The sequence below is a fragment of the Pelmatolapia mariae genome, linkage group LG5 (genome assembly GCF_036321145.2).
Source record: "Pelmatolapia mariae isolate MD_Pm_ZW linkage group LG5, Pm_UMD_F_2, whole genome shotgun sequence".
NCBI lineage: Eukaryota > Metazoa > Chordata > Actinopteri > Cichliformes > Cichlidae > Pelmatolapia > Pelmatolapia mariae.
In genome coordinates, this window is record NC_086231.1 from 13,521,341 (window position 1) to 13,542,014 (window position 20,674).

At 38.4% G+C, this 20,674-nt stretch overlaps 1 protein-coding gene across 1 annotated transcript in view; it reads left to right on the forward strand.

The window, feature by feature from the left end:
• Positions 1 to 7,522: 7,522 nt before the first annotated feature.
• pmepa1 (prostate transmembrane protein, androgen induced 1) overlaps positions 7,523 to 20,674 on the forward strand; it is a 40,268-nt gene continuing 27,116 nt past the window's right edge. The window contains exon 1 of the mRNA XM_063473726.1: positions 7,523 to 8,035. Coding sequence (XP_063329796.1) covers positions 7,939 to 8,035 — 97 coding nt within the window. The 5' untranslated portion in view covers positions 7,523 to 7,938. The remainder of the gene's footprint in view (positions 8,036 to 20,674) is intronic.

The following is a 20,674-nucleotide window of genomic DNA, read 5'->3' on the forward strand; positions in this document are numbered from 1 at the left end:
ATTGGGCACTGAGTGAGAATTGTTCTAGTTTAGATAACTGCATGGTCCACATTAAGATGTTGAAGTGGTGGTGGTGGTATAGGCATAGGTGTTTGCATGAATATCAGTCATGAGATCATGGTTCATTTCCTATTAGGCATTCTGCCCCCACTTTCATAACAGTAACCCTCCATGCTGGGAGTGACAGACTTGTTATGTTACTCAAAGCCTAAGAACACGAGGTTTGACAAAGGCGCATTAGTTGACACCTCAGGAATGAGAATAGGCTGAACTTGAAGCACAAACCAGTTTACATGCAATCTCGTTTGTGATAATCCCAAAGGCTTATGGTTTTTACCTCCTTCGTCCATCTTGACAACCCAGATTAAAGTGTCCATATCAGTGTGCAACTGTGTGCAAACAGCAAATACATCTCTTTAAACATAAAATCTCATTCTACTGCATATCTCACAGTAGCCAAGGTGGATTAAATAAATGCTGCCATAAAAACTTGTAAACTTCTGTAACAGTAAAGAAAAAAGTGTGCTGCAGTGTGCAGTGTTTTTTTCATCAGATAAGCCAACCCCAAGGATGTGTTACTCAAGCTAACCTTCCTGGATTGTATTTCATCTTCTCGCCAGTCACTGAAACAACATGCCCCTACCAGTGCAGCCCCTGCCTTTAATACAGTGCCATTTTCTGTCTGAGCACCAGTGATAAATAGATACACTCACTCTTTAGAGAGAGTCAGGCGAGCAGGAAAAGAGCAAGTCCTTAACCAAATGATTCACCCACTTCAGTCTTCAAAGAAAGGCTACGATAAAGAGAGAAAAAGAGAGAAAAAGAGAGAGACAGGAAAAATGACCACACCTGTTGTCCGTTTTGGTGACTCAGCCCCCTCAGACGGTAAATTGACTCACCGCCAGCTCGATTATCACTGTCTCAGTCTGCTGCATGTGTCAGGGCCTTCGACGGGAAACACAGACAAAAACAGGAGCTGCGTATTGGGCTAGGAGACTTCCAGTAAACAACCAGCATGTCACTGGCAGATTTTTATTTATAAGCTACTGCGACAAATTTCTTTCATATCTTTTATTTCACAGAGCTCATTTTCCAGTCCCAGTTTTAGATGCCAAGACACAATTATACTGTCAATTGCTGTTATACTAAGAGAGATAGTAAAAAAAAGCTTTATGATTTAGGTTGCATCTTGTTGCAAGAGAGTTTGTAGAGGGAAGTTAAATTAAGAGCTCAAAGCACTTCTCATCTCATGCAAATAGCTTCTTTAATAATCTTCCATGTGTGTATGCCAGTTTGTCTTTCTTAATACTGACAAATGTTTTGTGACTATATTTGGGCTTTCCCAAATTGCCACCTGGCTTTTTAATGTTGATGTCTGTGTGCTGGATGTTGTGTTGTTACTTTTGAAACTTGCTGCCATTTTGATAAAGTGTTTGGGAATTATCTCATAATAAAAATATAGGAACTCATTGAACACTTACAGGTACTTAATTTTCAGTCCACTTTAGGTTAGACAATGAAAACATATTCACGCAATAGCACTCGTTCTCTAAAATACACAGTCAGCCACCTGATATTTGTTTGATTGATTGTTAGCACTGTTGCCTCACAGCAAGACGGTCCTGAGTTCAATTCCACCATCAGGCCGGGATCTTTCTATTTGGAGTTTGCACGTTCTCCCCGTGTTTGCGTGGGTTATCTCCGGGTACTCTGGCTTCCTCCCACAGTCCAAAGACATGGAGTTAGTGGGGATAGGTTAATTGGAAACTCTAAATTGCCCTTAGGTGTGAATGCAGGCGTGAATGTGAGTGCGACTGGCTGTCTGTGTCTATGTGTTAGCCCTGTGACAGACTGGCGACTTGTCCAGGGTGTACCCTGCCTCTCGCCCTAAGACAAATGGGATAGGCTCTAGGATAGTTATGGTAGCAACCAGTGATGGGAATAACGGCGTTACTTTTTTCAGTAACGAGTAATCTAACTAATTACTATTCCTATCGTTACAACGCCGTTACAGTTACTAACAAGTAAATGCGGTCAGTTACTATTTTTCAACAAACAGACGGTTGAAGCTGTGTTCAGTTTACCGCATCTTATATCAGTTGCACGGAAGTAGCTGTAAGTAATCTGGACGCTACAGCTTTAAGCAGCTGCGCGCGCTCCCGCGGACGGTAATCACGATTACTGTCGAGCACAACACCTGGAGCTAAGGAGGCAAAACAATCGCAGGAGTGCTGCTGTTTGACTGAGGAAGAATAAAGTAGCCGTGGTAAGCCAATCACACGACCACTTTAAGACAAAGCAACAAGGTGACATATACCAGTTTTTAAATTGTGTTGATAGGCCACGTAAAACCAGAGTCATGATATTTTACCTCAATAGTTTTGTCGGGTTTACTGTCTAAGGACAGCGCTAGCAAGCACTCTCTGCTTATGAGCAAAAACAAACAAACAAACAAACAAACAAACAAAAAAAAAACAGAGGAAGTTTTAGGAGTAACGGAGAGAGAGAGAGAGAGAGAGAGAGAGACAGCAGAAAAAGAGAGAGCGAGTTTTGAGATGTGAGAGATTTGTGACGTTTAGCGTGTTTGGAGTGTGTAGTTAGTGTGTAGTGTTGTGGATAGTTTTGTGTTGTGTGTCAGAACAATGAGGCGACTGCGGTCTCCAGGTAGAAAAAGGAGTGATACACCTGCTGCTGTCAGACCTGCAGGTATCAGGCTGTGATGTTCTCCTTTATAGTGGACAGAAATGATTTTTTTGGAGTGGCACAAATAATTTGTGTGGCATCCTTATTGAATGCAGAACAGCTGATTGTTCTGTAAATAGTTTGAAATGGTTATTTAAAAAATCAAGGTAAAAGGTAAATGGATGCAAATAACTTTGTTGTTTGCAAAACTTGTGCATAGGATTTTAAAATTGACAATTTATATTTGCATTTAAAGTTATGAAATATGATTCATTAAACATGTTTGTGGTTGTTACAGTAAAAAATATAACTTTTTCTACTCTGATTTTATATTTTTTGTCTGATTTTAGATCAATTGTGTTAATACAGTATGTCAAAATGAAAACATAACTGTAAATTCAGACACGTGAGGTTGTGCTGAAAAGAATGATACCAAACAAGGCAAAGTAAATAGTTTTTAAAGGTAAAATGTAGAGGGAAAATCAAAAGTAGTTAAAAATGGCCAATTATACCCTGGACCCCAGAGGGTTAAATGTTTTTTTTTAAAGTAACGCAATAGTTACTTTTCAAGTAATTAAATACTTTTAGAATATTGTAACTCAGTTACTAACTCAGTTACTTTTTTGAAGAAGTAACTAGTAACTATAATTAATTACTTTTTCAAAGTAACTTGCCCAACACTGGTAGCAACACAACTAAGGTTTAATTTGAATTCTTTAAAGCTTATTGTCTTTATGCAGATTATTTGTACTGTTATAACAGTACAAACAGATTAAAAATTTTCTTAAAGCGATTTGAGTAAAATTGCTTTACTCTTTCCATTCATACAACATGATTTGGTCCCGTCTCTGTGCAGCCTTGCCGCTGGTCTTCAGCAGGGGGCAGCAGAGGCCCTACACACTTTTTAACATGGCACATCTTGTTTATTGGCTGGACAGTGATGCTCTGTAATCCTATCAGATTTGATTTAATTAGATGGATAGGCTGACCTGGTTTTAGTTTATTATCTAATTTAAGTTTGGCTAAAAGTTGCTTTTCAGTGTCAGTATGGCACAAAGGATAGTGAGACTGTTTAATTGAATACAGTCCCATATCATATCATGGTAAACATGTTAAAAATCAGTTTACACAAATTACAATGAAAGGGGCACTCCTTTGGGGTGTTTGAGGTATTGAAATTTTGTATATTTCCTTTTTTACTTTACCTTGATTATCTATTATAAATTAAGATAGTTTCTCTAATTTGGCTGAGATTACCCATTATTAAGTTAGCTATGATCTCATCTACAAATACATCTTCAGTGCCATTTTCTATCAAGAAGTAGAAAACTTAAATAATTCAACATTTCCAGCATTTTACCACCTGTTTTCCGTTTCAGAGCTTTGGAAAAATGCTGCCTCCTGCTCTGTTCATCTCACTGCTCATATTCACAGCAAACTGTAACATGTTTTAATCTATATATTTTTTGCTGCATTTTTTTCCTCCTTCAGTTTTTTTCCCATCTGTACATATTGAGCAATGTATTTTGGGTGATTAAGTTTTTTCTGTCTACACGATTAGGGCTTTGGGGAGTCCAGCTGGGCAATAAAACCACTTTAACATGCAGCTATAAACTTCAGCAGGCGTAATTAGACGCAGTTGACTCAGATGAGACATGCTGTTACAGTCTAGCCTCATTGGTCCCTGGGGCCTGTCAGTCATGGGGGCTGACGTAATGCTGTCTGGCTCTGTCGATCTGCTGCAACACTAATATTCAACATTTTGAATCAGTTCTTATTGGACTTTTGGGATGATGAATATTATAAAGGTTATATATATACATATATATGTGTGTGTGTGTGTGTGTGTGTATGGATGCACATGCAGTAAAATCATATTCCTAATAGGATTTTGCCTGCATGTCAGTTAGGTGAGCTCAAATTTTGGCAACACAGTGTTAAAAAACAGCTTTAAATGGTGTGGGTTTGTGTATTTGTCATTTACAGCTTTACTGAAGTTCATTTTACCCGTATTTTGCCTCTTTCATTAGCGAGAGCAACAGAATGAGGGTAGAAAAACAAGCAGATGCAAAAAGGCTGGAAAGCTGCTGCAGAATCTTTTGAATTTCAGCTGCTGTGGTTTGACATTGAGGGCTAACTCACTGCTTTTAAAATGAAGTTTGTCCTACAATCACACACGATCTAAAGCTGCAAAAAAGACAAAAATAATGGATAATGAATATTCCTGCTTTTATCTGTTATTGAAATTACTATATCATATCATGTTTTTCTATTTTAATAACATGCATGGAAAACTGTTATTTATCCAAAATTACATTTCTTGAGGCATCAGCTGATAAAGTTAAAAGTGGATATGTAATTGATTAGGCCTGTTAAAAATCCTCAAAATGTGCTTATGATTCTTTTAAAATTAAAGGGCAGGTTTTCATATCGAAATGCTTATATTGCTGGTAACTGTAATACTTCTATCTTTCTTTTTTTTCTTTTTTTTACAAAGTTCTGCTGTAAACACTGAATGTAAACTGTATAAACTGAGGATTTACTCTGTTCATTTAAACCAGTTTACTGATCTATCTTCAGTCATTTACTTAGTCGTTTAGCTTCAGTTCATATACACATGTAAGTTACCTGCTACTGTATGTCACACCTGTACCATGAAAGGCATTAATCACATCTTGACACATCACGTCTTACTCGACATAAGGCAGTTTTACCTTCATTTAGTGTCAGGACAGTCATTTAACTTTAGATCAGTTTAAAATAAGGATAACAAGACAACACGGGTATATGGCAGTGGAATCAATTTCAAGGAGATTTCAACTGCATCACAGTCTTCATCAGTGCATAATTCACAGACTACCATGTATGCTAAGTGGGGCTTTAGTCACATATTGACACATATTTAAGTCTGTTAAAAACTCTGGTAATTGGACTTCAAGTTGTTTGTTTTTGTCAGTGTGCATTGAATTTTACATTCTGTGAATTTGCAAGCACAAATCAGTAATTCAGTAGGACAAATTATGCAACTTCAGTAGCTTGAATAATTGGCACTCTGCTTATTTGTGACCATAAATTGGTGCACGGTTTTAGAATTGTGTCACTTGACTCAGGGGACGCATGCTGCACACGTTCGAGAGCACAAATTAGTCATTTGTACACATGATTTAATTCAAAAGTACAAATGATGTAATCTGGGAGCACAAATGTGTATGCACAATCCTCAAGAGTAAATATTAAGTAATTTGCTGGTATATTTTTTAAACATATTGCACATATTTGTAAGGCAGGTTTATCTGTATTGCTCCATTCAGACACAAAGCAATTAAAATTTCTTTGCAGAGGCAAATAAGAAAAACCCCGCAATAAAAACAGAAAACTGCAGAAAAAAAAAAAAGAAGTTCAGATGATAGCAGACATGATCCTATTCTCATTTATTCCCAAATGGTAAAGTTTTAAACTCCCAGTTTTCTCAGGTGTTCTGGAAGTTTGTTCCACTGGCGAGCAGTATGAAAACTAGAAGCAGCTTTTGTTTTGTTTTGTTTTGATGCTAGGATCCTGATGGCCAGAGGGTTCAAGAAACATAATATCCTCTAAGGCACAAGCAAAATCAAGATGCATCTGGGCCTGAGTCCATTTAGTGCTTTGTAAACTAGTAACCGGATTTTAAAATCTAGCCTTTGAAATGCAGAAAGCTGTGTGGTGATTTATGGATCACAGACTAGACTAATATGTTCTACTTGTTTGGTGTTAGTGAGGACTCAGGCTGCTGTATTTGCATGCAAAAGCACCCAATAGTCTAACCTGCTGAGAATGAAAACCTTGGACATGTTTTCTGCATATTTTTAGTAGCAACATTTCTTCCTTGATACCTGCACTTCCATAATGAAAAATGAAAGAAAAAAAAAAGTTCCATGCAACATTATTTAAGTGACCAACCTATGTGACTAAAAGTTATTTTGAATGGCTGTCTGCTTGTTTTTCCTCATATATAAGTCAGTGTTCTTAATCAAAGCAGTTTAAAATATGAACAAAATCACATTTATTTAGACAATCACCCTGGTCTGTTAGTTTCTGCTCATTGTCATAATGAAATAGATGAACAAGTGACTGTGTAATATTTTAATGAAGAACAAATTACAATGAATCCATCACAGTCAAGCTGATTTCTCTTTTTTATCCTTTGTTGCTGCTGTGAGTCTGATTTAAGAAAAAAGAAGTCTTGCAGATATTTTTTATACTCAAGAATATTTAGATTGTTGCAGCTGTGTATGTCAAATTACTGCTTGGGCAACTCATCTAACAAATGACAATAAAAGCAAAGCATATAATGCTGAAAAATCACAACTTTCATTTACATAGCGTACATACATTTCCATTATCTTAATATTTAAAAGAAAAAAGTTGCACAAGAAGTCGACATATACACGGTGGGAAACATCTGTATGATTAAAAATCATGACAGTGACACGCATGAATGTACAAAATAGAACCCCTTGGTACATTTAGACCACATAAAAATGACAATAAAATGGATCAGTAAAAAAAAAAGATGTTTATGATTACAGTATTAATAATATGAAATAAGGGTCATGTGATCCTGCAAGGTTTGCCTCTCTGAGGGAGGCAAATGTGTGATCTTTGCTTTATCTGTGGTTTCCTCCCTGCCTGTACGACCTGGCAGATGAGCCAGAGCGAGGGAGAGAGCGAGAGAGAGAGCGAGGGAGAGCGAGAGAAATCCCTAGAGACAGACTGAGAGCGAGAGAGAGAGAGAGAGAGGAGGGAGAGAGAGAGAGAGGGGGGGGGGGGGGGGACAGACAGGACCAGACAGACTCCCTCAGCAGTTTAGTCGCCGGTCACTCGGCGCAAAACGCGGATCCTCTAAAGCTGATTTGTTGTAAGGGACTAAAAGTAGCTCAAGTACATCTTTACAACGTTGAAACTACATTTAAAGGCTGCAGCGATACTTCAGCGGCACGCCGATAGATAGATAGATAGATAGATAGATAGATTTTCGTGGAAGAGGAGGAGAAACCTCAGAGAGGAGGAGGAGAGAACCGAGACAGGAGGAGGACCGGAGGGAAAGGAGAGGAGATTGGAGAGAGAGCAGAGAAAAAAGGAGGATTTTTTTGGAGGGGAGTTTGTTGTGAGATTTTTATTTTATTTTTTTTAGTCTCCTCTCTCTCTTCCGGTCGCCTCTCCTCCTCCACTCGTCCTCTCTGTCCCGGAGTATTTATGTCTGATTTTAGGAGCATTTAAATGTTAAACTTGATGGGTGTTTTAAACGCCACCGCCGCCAATGTCTCCTGTACTTGTAACTGCAAGCGCTACACCTCCCTCCAGAGCATGGAAATCAGTGAGTAATGACTTTTTTCTGCCTCTACCTCGCTCACTTTTTCCTTTCAAGTGTCTTAAAAATGCGTCTGTGAAGCTTCGCTGCAGGTACTCGGAAGAGTTTCTGTTTCCCTCTGCTCTTTCCACATTATTTCTTTTATTTAAACGACTGGAGTTAAGTCTTTCGTTCTGAGTCAGTTTAGAATCTGCTGGTAGTTTTAATATGTTTCATGGTACTCCCTGCAATTATTAACTGTGGTGAATATTATGTTACCCTTTCTAACATTTGTGATTAATAACGCCTCATTTTGAACTTAAACCAAAAACCGCAAGCTTCCCCATCTCTTCCTGAAGACTCGAAAAAGCTCTTCTGTTTGATTTAATTTATATCACATCATGGCTGTTTCGAGCCGTTTTCTTCGCCATGTCAGCTAACTTTGACAGTTTCGGGTTGCTGTGTTTTTTTCGGTCGACTTTCTGAGCCGTTGGCGTTTTCTGTCTGCTTTTGAACTTAACGCTCAGCTGACTTGGGTTTCAGAGAAAACCTGCTCCTTCATTTTGGATTTTGACGGTAAAAATGAGACTTAAAGTGCGACGAAACTGTCAGGACGTTACCTTGGGGGGACACTGAAAGCTGATGTCTTAGGAATACCTGGGTTTGATCGGTGACAAAGCAGGGGAGTTGGAAGTTTTGTCGTCGCTTCGTCATTCGAGCAAAGCCAGACGGCTGTCTAGCCGCCCGTCTGCGTGCGCGCGCGTGCGAGAGTGCGCGCGCGTGTGTTTATGTGTGTGGCCGTATCCGGGAAATCCCTGTGTTCCACTGCGTGTGTTTATATTGGCGTATACTTTATGTCGGAATCTTTGTGTGCTGTTTGGTCTAGCAAGACAGTAAAGCAGCAGCGGTCCCTGTCTGTGTCGATATATATAAAATGTGTTTTTACTATTGCGTCGTAATATTGGAGTTATTAATGACTTAACTGCCCTGTCCATGGGACCCTTCGCCTAGCCGGGTCTGACTCCCCTGATTCATGTTTGACGACGGTGATTTAGGTCTTTTTAGCTGAGTAAAACTCACAGTCCCAGTATATTTAAATAAAATAAATCGCAGACATGATAATACTGGATCATAGTTCCTGATGCATGAGTATGTCTCTCAGTTTAATTTTGCAGCTGTATCTATGATAATACAGAAGAATATACTAGTAGATCTATAGTTTTTAAATCTTCAAAATATGTAACTAAACCTTTAAAATAAATGCCATGGATCACAAAGTACAGTATTTGCACAGAAAATATAGAGTACACTGGAGTGAAATCTGTGCTTCATTAAAGTACTTGAGTGAAGTTATGGGGTTCTTTTCCAGCTGGGGACACCTACTATTAAAACTGCAAACAATCATAATGTTGTGAGGTCATTTAAGACATGAAAGCTGTGTGTGTGTGCATGTGTGTGTCACTCAGACAGCTTCAGACGCAGTTCAGGTTGTTGGAGAAGACAGTGCACACACAGACACTGCAAACAATTGAAGCCTATAGACGTTTTTTAATGTGACGTCATGCACATGTTGCTCGATATTGGTCTGCCATATTGGATGTGATCCAACTGTCAGTTGCTGAGGGAAAATGTGTTTTTTCCTAAGTGGATGGCATTGGTTCTTGGAGGTTTCTGGCTCTCACTAGGTGAAATTGGTAGCTAAGAAGGCTGGGAATACTGATTTTTCCCTCACGACCAGTGATTACTAGATAGTCATGGACCAGTCACCAAGTCTGTATTGGGTGTTATTTACTTACCCTTACCCTATATTATCACAATGATTGTCACAAGTAAAGCAATATATCTCTCTTAATCATGTTTGACGTTCCAGCAGCAGTTTCAGATAGATGGCCTTTTCCTTTTCCACAGCACCTTTAATGTCTTTTGTTTCACCACCTATCCAAATCTTGTCATGTATGACGAATTAAACATTTAAGATCTAGGGCAAACAAATCTTTGCAGTTTTGCAGGTTTAAACAAGCAAGCTACACACAGAGCGCTTATCTCCACCAAGGTCAGTTTCAAAGAAAATGTTCTGCATCTGTACCAAAACCGAACAGCCTCCATCTTTGCTCATGTTCCACCTCTCCATCAGGTTTCATCAAATTCGGCTTGTGTAATCCTGCTGACACACACACAGAAGCCACAGACAACATTTGCATCAACAGACAATAAAAACGAGTTACAGTGAAGAACCAGACAAAGTATAAATCACATCAGTGAAATGGTTATTGATGAAATGATTAAGCATTTGCAAGTTCACCTTCATAATTGGGAAGATGTATTTGTAACATTTGTAAAAATGATTACTTTTAGTTTTTATTCGGTAGATAAATCATACATCCTTTAAAGTGCCAGAAATAGTGATAAAAAGCCAGACGTGACGTTATTAGAAGTCTTATTTGATCTGACAAATAGATCAAAACTAAAAGATATTTATTCGCAATCACATCTGCAGAGCTTAATCCAAATGAGCGATTAGATGATGACGTGATTTGCTGTCTTTTAAAAACTGAAAAGCCTTTTGAGCAATGTGTGAGAGACCTAAATTGAAGCATTAATAAAAAGGCTTAATTTCTCCTGAAAGTGATTTTTCTGGATGGTTCAAGCAATATTTTAACAAGTTTTGTGTTTTTCTCATTTAAAATTTAGAAGCAATGATAATGGAGAACGGTGACTAATGTATTTTGTGCAGAAATGGTTCATGATGGTGTCACCTGTCATTTTTCCATGCTGCCACGTTGAGATGACATAAGTCCCAAGCAGATGCTGTCAGACCAGGTTTCCCAACAATAATGCATATTGAAAATACTTTGATTCTGTAAATGCATGATAAATAAAGTTATGTGCAATGCCTTGAAAACATGCAAATGGTATACTTGTAACAGTTAGAAAGGTCAGTGTGTCAGTGGCCTCAATGGAGTTACTTTTGTGATGTATAGATTTCAGCAGTATAGTGTAGAAAGTTGTGCACTTACCAAGAAATGACATTTGCTTCATATGCTGCACTTTGCAGATATTTACAATTTATTCTTAATGCACAAAACACCCAAGTTATTCCACAATGCATGCCTGACAGGCAGCTAGAAACTCTAATGACATATCCCCTTCCAGCTAGCTCTCATGCTACATAGCTAAGATGACGCGATGTGTTCCCTCCACTTTCTGGCAGTTATTATGGTTAGACATATATGAAACACTCCAAACAGCAAGTTTTAGTACAAAATGTTTTCAGTGCTGGTTCATTCCCAGTGCCAGCTAGCTAGCAGCTCTTTAGCAGGTATTACTTGATATAGCATTGTTTGTTGTTTAAGCAGATAAAAACGTTAAGTGTAAGAAGTATAAGCAGACTATTGTAAATATCAGCAAAATATGGCAGCTAGCATGACAAGCGCATTAAAATGTTCAATCACCAGTTTGGGTTGGTGCACAGTACAAAGCACTGTACTGCCGATCCAAGCTGTAGAAATGCAACAGCTGTAAGTCACATCAAATGTTTTGGTAATATAAATAGGATTCTTTTATTCTTAGAACCAGTCTGCGATCGAAATCTCCCAACTAGAATTCTAAGAAAGTAAGTCCATGTAAGCATGTAGTAATGTTGATGGGGTTATGGCAATCAAGCCATGTGATAACCATAGTTGCCTTAACTTGTAACAGAGAGGCTAGATAAGAATGCAGACAGAGGCGCATACTCAATTCTTCTGTCTGAAAACAGACGTGATGTTTAGTCTGGAGGACAGGAGGAGGGAAACAGATAAACCAAAGAGGCAGACAGTGAAGAGTACTGAGCAGACTAGAGAGACAGCGGAGAGAGAAGTTAGCAAGAAGAAAATGTCAAAACTTTGGAAAAAGCAAATAAGGTGTCTGTAAAAGAAAACGACAGAGGAAGTGAAGGAGAAATAAGAGGAAAAAAGAACGGAACAAAAGACATTTTGGTGAATTTTAGATTGTGTAGGAGTTGACAGACTGAAACTAACGATGCGTTGGCTTTTATTAAAAAACAAAAAACAATATCACATTTAGGCTCGTTCAGCTGTACTGGGCAGTAAGCACCGGAGTGTGACAGGAAAGATGAAAAGCACAGTAGAACAAAGTAAAAGATAATCCACGTTATGCACTTGATGCGGTGATCAAAGGATGACATGATAGAAAAAGGAGGGGTTCCCTAAATTTTTTACCTCTGAAGATCTTAAAAATAGATCTGAAGAAGAAAGCACAGATTTCATAGCAGACACCTGACATATCTGTTGCTGCATATATTAAGGCTGCCGGGTTCAGTTCACCTCTAAAAAAACTAAAAAAAAACCCATCTTTAGTCATTTCACTTGAGCGGTATAAATCAGAAAGTTTCAGTTTTATCTGTCCAAATTTTTATATCTCTTTCTGAGATTTATAAAAGACGTTAACATGGTTGTGTTAATTTTGCATTAACCAACACAAATGGTGCATCTAACTAGCAGATAATTAAAATAGTATTTCTTATAGACACTTTGAGAGGACCACTGGAAATGAAATTAAGTGAAAAGCAGCTCTCCTAGCTGAGTTCTAAAGACATAATGCATCTCAAACTAATTTGGCATCCCATACCGTGTACCTTCAAAGCTGGATTTGAAGCATTTAAACATTTTTAAGTCACTGAATTTAGATAAAAACATTCATCTGAGATTTGTGAAAGAGCTGCAGATCCTCTGAGTCACCTCAGATTATCATTTATCTGTCTCTCTTCCTCTCATACGCATCCTTCCTTTGTCTCGCAAGTTGTAATTGTAGGGTTTCGTGTACCTGTGCAGTCACACACACACACACACACACACACACACACACACACACACACACACACACACACACACACACATATGCAAAAACACATCTGTTCTGAGCAGCAGACATTGGTAGTCAAAGCACATGACATCAGCATTACTCACAGACTAGCCGTGTGTATGTGGAGAGGGGGAGTGAAGTCATCGCTGGTATCAGCTTGTAAGAATCATTTCCTACCAGTAGCTCAGTTTCGCTATTCATTTGTTACTACATGTCTGGCTGCCTTAACATCAACACGTCCTCAGTCTGACTCTATAGCCGACATAAATGTTATCAATAGTGTGTGTCGAAGTATGTGTGAGTTCAGCTGGAGGGTAGGAGTGTGGGTTTTTTGGTTAATGAATTTGAGAAAAACAGTCATAGAGTTCCTGAGTGGAGAGGAGGATGACGCCAACGTTGGCAGGAGGAAGGACACAATGTGACCAGGCATCATGTTCAGTCACAAGGTTGATCTTTGCAACAACCCTTATTTGATCACATTGTACTTTAACCTCTTAGCATCCACCAGATCGCCAGTGAACTGTTTAGTGTTAGGGTTAAATTCCCAACAACCCTTCATATGGAAATGTTGTTCATCTGGTCGGAGATAAGAGGAGTTGAAATGCATGAAAGACAGTCAATTTGCACGATGACATCTTCTTTAGCATGTTGCTGAAATGCAAGCTAACATGGTTTGCTGGTGACTTCTTGGCTGTTAACAGGTTCATTGAAGATAGTTCTTGATTTTTTGTTCTTGCATTTAGCAGTGAATTACCTCTACTAAATCTGGTAATGAAACAATGACAACTTGTAATACTAACAGGCTTCAGGTTTCAATATTTGTTCCCTCTACTAACTGCACGGGTGGCAACATAAGTAATATACAATCTGAAAATCATCAAGACATATTTGCTCCTTTATTTACAGTTATAAATTTCTACACACTAGATCAGACTCTGAACAATATGATTTATAAGCCCACTATACCCATTTTCAGCTCCATATTTTTAATATAATATTCTTTTCAATCCAGTTCAATTTTATTTATGTAGCATTAAATCACAACAACAGTTGCCCTTAGGTGCTTGATATTGAAAGGTAAAGCGCCTACGATAGCAGAGAGAAACCCCAGAACAATCAGACGTCCCCGTATGAGCAAACACTTGGCGACAGTGAGAAGAAGAAACTCCCTTTTAACAGGAAGAACCAGGCTCAGGGAAGGGCAGCCATCTGCTGTGACCGGTTGGAGGAGATGGCAGGGAGGGAGATAGATGAATAGATTTTCTAAACGAATGAGATTATCATTCTTGGTTTTAGCTTTTTCCCTTTTCTTAAAGCCAACTCTCTGATTGCCCAATCGTATATGAAAGATATGGCCAGCAGGTGAATGGGACTTCAATGTATATGACATTTTCACTTTCAGTGACATCATACAGAGCCATGAGTGGAAGAAATAACTGAAACAGAGTGTTTTAAGCAGTTTAAAGCCGCAACTTTTGCTGACAGGGATTCCTTGAACAGTTTAATTGAAAATGCTTGTAACAGAGTTGTATGGCAGAAAACAAGAAGCCTAATAGGTCCACTTAAATAAAACATTAGTCCAGAGAATTTCACATTAAAATGATACGGAAGAGGGAGATAATTTCACTAGACTAGCCTAACTAGTTTATTGATTTACACTTTCCTGCATTTTAAACAACATATTTTTGCTTAAGAAATTAATTATATGAAGTTTGTGTTGTAAACCAGTAAAAGTGATGACTCTGATTAACCTTAACCACAACCAAAAGAATCCAGGTTTCACTTGTAATTCTGTGACAAGAACATTACTCTCTCCTGATCTTAGTTTGGATAATTGCACCAAATTCACCTACTGTCGGTGAAAGTTCACCACATGACCCACATATATTAAACGTCTGTACAAAGGCAACAAGAATACATGTAAGTTTTATGTATAGCGTGACAATCTCACATCTAAAATTCATCCTGTCATTCTGTCACTATCATGTGTCAGGCTGTTAAAATAAAAATCCCTCCCACATCCTGTTTGGGCTGCAGCTTCCATGTGACCCAAGACATGATGTGCATTAAAAAACAGGAAAAAAGCTTCATTTTATTTCTCCCCATTTCTGCTTTTGACAGATTATTTTTGGCACAAAAGTATATCCTGAGGCAACCTGCATGGAACTCTGTCTTTGATTGTTTTACTGTAAACTGTGGTAGCTACACAGGAATGACGCATAACGCTCCTTTTGACATATCTGTCACCTTTATATTGGCGCAATGTTTGGGGGCTGTTGACTAATTATTTCTTCAGAATAATTAAACAGTGTATTATTTCAGGGAAAGGGTTTCAGCAAATTCACGAGAAAGTGCTGAAAATAGAGTTAAATTCTTTCTTCCTTTCTCACTCACTCAGTGAATCATGGAAATTAAATGACTGAGTCTGTTCTGGCTGGCCTCCTAGACTTATTATGTAAACCGCTCTGTCTGGCTGTCTCAGTCCTCTGTGTGAGTGTGCATGTGTGCGCACGCGTGCACATGTGTTAGTCTGCGTTTGTCTGTTAATTTCCTCCCTGTGTGACTGTGTATTTCTGTGTGAGCAGTCAGTTGAGGGGGGATTGAGAAAGAAAAAACAATATAAAAAATAACGTTCCTTATTGGACTTTTCTCGCAGCTAAAGAAGATGGGTTGGCGTGGATCAAATTCTGCCTTTTGTGTTTCATTTTTCTGTGACTGACAGCTGGCATCGTCCCAGAAACAGAATCGCTTTAATCCCGTGTACGATATACAGATAGTAATTTGTCTTCAAAAGAATTACCACAAAAAGTTGGCACATCTGCTTCCTCTTTGTTCAGTTTCCGATAACGCACGACTCCTGAGTAACTGGGTTCAGTGTCTTGCTTAAGGGCACAAAGAATAGCATTTCCTATTTACTGCGAATTGGTGAGAAATTGCCTCTTTCCAAGGTTTCTCACCTCCTTGCTTGTTTCATCCTTGATTTTTCCATTTAACCTCCTGTCTTGTATTCAATTTTGTGCATTTTTTAAATTCTAGTGGTGGATAGGTCAATTTGATTCATTTTCATTAGTGGTTTTTAATAGAGATCAACCAAATTTGTATATTTAATATTTATGATATTTAATCATTTGAGGAATAGCCGATGCCCTTTATCAATTTCTTTTTTGTATTTTTTTTTTTATTTAGTTCCTTTGTCAGAAAAAGCAGAAAAGTCTTTGTCATTTTAAAATCTTTCAGGTTTCCATCACACTATCCTTGAAAATTCAGTCAGAGCAAAATGTATTTGACCCAACAACAATATCAGTTACTGACAAAGTTAAATGAGGGTTTTCAGAGATGTTAGAGAGACGCATTGCTCTCAATGAAGTCTGGACTGAAATCTATGGGAGGTAAATGGACTGGTGTTTTTATAGTGCTTGTCTACTCTTGCTGAGCTCTCAAAGCCCTAAAACACTACAAACCACATTTACCCATTCAAACATCATTCATTTCTATCACTTTAAACACTTACCTATCACACTCACACCATCAATGGATGCATCGGGGCAATTTGGGGCTTAGTATCTTACCCAAGGACTTGAGGAGATGGTGATCAAACCACTGACCCTTATATTAGTAGACTACTTGCTCTACCTCCCGAGCTGCAACTATATATAGCTATCAGGCAGCTTTAACCTCAGGTCAGTTATACGTTGACAGTCTTTTCACAGTAGATATATATACTTATATTTTGCAAAGTCAATACTAATACCGAGCCTTTTGTAATTTAAAAACCTGCAGAGGTTCCTTAGTTGGTGATGGTTCTTTGAAGAACCAGAGAACTTTTAAAAAATTTGAAACGAGTTTTCCTAGAGAAGATAGCAAGAGTTGCCACTAGAAGATGAGTATCAACCTGCATACTTAATTTCTAATGCAAGAAACGTCCAAATGTGCCTTTTTTTCCATAGTGGGTGAAAGACCGAAAGTTGAGGCACGCAACAATGTGTGCTGCTGGTGTTCCTCATAACAGCCATCCCTCAAGAGTCTCTCCATCTAAAGCAATGCATTATCAGGGGCTGTAACATCTAGTCCTTTTTACTGAATTTTAAATGTGAAAATATGAACGTTGTTATGGTCTCTGTTTCCGTTTGTTTCACATCACGTTAAACGTATATATCATCCGTAGGTAAATTAAGAGTCACCAAAAAAAAAAAGCTTTTGCTTGCATAGGGTCGAGGATGTATATATGTATATATACACAAATACATATTTTTAAAGTAAACATAGTTTTACTTTTAAATTATTTTTCTTTTCTTAAAAAATGGATTTTGACTAAGTAGACAAAAAACATTATTAATTCAACAATTACTGGATTAAATAACACACAGTTGCAGATTTAAAGTGTTTTTTCCTTCATTCTTTGTTTAAATCCTTTCGTTCCTTTTTATTCAGCCTCTCAGCTGTTCATTGTTTCTCGGTCTAGACACCAACAACACACACACAGCTCGAAAAAGTCATCAGCATGTTCTCATCATGCATATATGTAGATGCATGCAGTGTGTGTGTGTGTCTAGGGGGTCTGGGTCAGCGACACTTTGGGGAGTTTGTGTTTGTGTGAGTGTGTGCTTTTTGCATATTATCTGCATACCAGTCAGCATTCAGCTGAGCCTCTTGTAGGCTGTTGGACCCATATTGTCCCATTAATTAGTCTGAAGTCAGAGCCAGCCCTATATGTCTGTCTCTCAGTGTGAATAAATCCATACAGAGACTGTCTGAGGTCCAAGAGGCTGGCTCTATAAATAAAGGCAATGACTGTCTGCCTGCTGTAGGCATAGACTCGCACACAGTAATGTGGAAAAGATTGTCTCTTGTTTTTCATTAATTAGGCTGAGGACGAAAAATAAACCTTTATGACTGTCTGGTCTAAATACTTCAATTGTTGTGTGTCAATGTAGTTTAAAAAAAGACTGTTTTCTTATTAATTAGTCTGGGACAGAGGAAGTTGCTAACGTTAATGTCTGATTACGTGTTGAGAAGAAATTAAAGTGTCCCTTGGCTTTTGTTAATTTGTCTGAGTCATAATTTGTCTGTCTGGTCTTTTAAGAGCGTGGTGTCACCTGCTAATGTGGAACAGATCATGAACGCAGGCTTGTCTGCTGAAAAGAAAATTTAAATTATTATTATTTTTTATATTTAAGAGTTTGTGTTTTTGTCACCTCTGTACGCGTACGATTGGATGTCTACATGGAATTTAAAAGTGATGTCATGTAGAGACTATTCTGAGTGACAAGTAAGTAATTTCATAAGTAAATTGTAATTGAGAAAACAATTCACCAAAGTTTCTCTAATTGAATATGTTCGTACTTAAGATCAATGTTTATTTAGTCATTTAGAATCGCACCCCTATTGCATTAATATGGAATCTCTGGTGTTAAATGAATTAGAGTGATACTCAGAATGAAAGTCATCAAAACTGTAGTTTATGAGTCATCTTGTTTAATTAACATTTAACAATATTTTTGCCTTAAAAGGTTAGTGACTCTCCTGATGGACCATCTGCTTTTTCACATTAACCTAACTTGAAGAAACATGAAAGTAGTTGAGTGATTTCAGACGTTGTGGGAAGAAATATCAAGATTATGTTTATGTTATGTCACAGGCCTCCATGAGTAATTCAGTTTGCAGATTTTCATTAGACATTCGGATATTCAGATGTATGCAAATGCTTGCTGTGTCAATGGTGGCATTTTTGCATTTGAAACCAATGTCGTGCTGCATCTGCTGGGAGGCAGTGGGTGAAGTGAAACAGTCTGAGTATCTTTAAAGGCAAAGGTCAAGGGTCAGGTCAGGAGAAGGCAGGGAGGAGGAGGGGTGAAAGGTTCGTTGTCACAGCGGAGGGGGTTGGTTTTGGTTGTTTGTGTGCCTTCTCCCATAATATTTCTCTCATACTAACTTTTTCTCCTCACTAACTATATTTTGTTAATGAATTCAGTTTTATGTTCCTTGTTTGTTTTTTTTAAGTGCAGATATATTTATGAGACCTTTGATGACTGATTGATTTGTTTCTCTCCACCTGCTGACAAAGCTACCAGTAAATATAGCAACTGGACATATTGATGCTGACTCCAGGAAGCCACAGATCAATATAGATAGCCAAGTCTCAGCACAGGGTTGGAGGAGGCTCCAAAAATGAAAAATCTGCATGCTGAAAACAAACAAAAAATGAGAACAAATGAGTGTTTTAAATACACATTTTTTGACATCCTAGTCTAAGAAAATATTCGAAACTGCAGTGCTCAATGAAACTATTGCTTAAAATTTAAGTTTAGAAGTCTAGACCATGAGTGTCAAATGCCCAGCCAGCCAGAAGATCCAAAACAACCCGCTGGATGGTTTTTCAATGTCTGAAAATTTCAGTGAAGCAGGTCTTAACTTTTGAACTTTTCTCTGTGTTTTTGAAAAAGGAAGCACTGTGCTGACAGTGTCTAAGAATGAATCATGTCGTGAAAGTCGTTCATACTGTATCATTCAAGCCAGATGTCTGAATCATCACCAGTTTTACAGCCTTCTTACTGACAAAGACTTTACGTGTGGCCTGCCCTACCACACCAAAGCAAAGTTGTTAAGCCAGGTAGGCAAAGTGTTTCTTTGATTTATGACAGTAGTCTTTGTGGTGACAGTAGCCTGAGTGAATATGGAAGACGGACACATATTATTGAGATTCCACATACTTTTCTGAAGACATCTCAGACTTGAAATGAATGGCTCATATGAAGTCAGAGTGTCTACTAAAACAAATGGAAAAATTTAGACAGTGTTTTTTTCATTGCTATTTTTCCTTGATTCACTGATCTAGCCCACTTGAGATTAAATTGGGCTGTATGTGGTTCATGAAAGAGTCAAGACTAAACTGATTGTCAACTACTGGAGAGCATCTTACAAAAAAGACAAAAGCATAGATGATTTTCACCAAATGTGCAGAAGAATTTGAGTTACATAAGTCACCACATACATATTTTGGCCTTTTGTGTGGATATACCTTACATTATGTTCGGAAGCAATCCGTGATGTAGATTTCACACAAAGACGTTTTGTGCGACATTTACGATGATTTGTCAACCAATCAGCTGCCCTGACTGCGAGACAGAGTCTAGACAATGGACACTTCAGTGTACAAAGCACACACATACACTCCCATTCCCCCCACCCACGCGACACAGACACTCATGACCGTGGGCTTGACCCCTGCGCGCACACACACTCAGACTTCCAGAGAGAACGCGTCTGCCTCCTTTGCCCTCTGGCTCACAGGAAACAGCTGGGACCACGTCATTTGCATCCTCAAACACACACACACACAGAATGCCACCGTGACTCCTCCTAGCTGTTTATATTGCTAATAATTATCATTACATATTCAACCATTCAAACACATAGACACAAACCAAGCTCCACCTAAACGCCAAATAACCCCCTCACTCTCTGACTGTCACAAACGCACATACATTTACACACGCACACACTGAGTGGATTGCAGTGTCTAGACAGAGCAGCAGGCCAGAAAAGCACACAGACAGCCCCTGTACTCCGCTTCAGATGCACATTAAGGATGTGATTCTAATGGTTTTAGGGCTAAAAGGTGAGAAAATAAAAGCCCACATGCACATCAAAACAAAGTTATATTACAGTCATGCTCTTGCACTGTAGCCAAGTCTACATCCCCACTAAGCTGGCTCAGTCGGAAAACACATCTTTTCCTTTCCACTGTGGCCTTTTGTTCACATTCGATGGTGTTTTTCAAAGCCCAAAACAGATCTCCTGGTC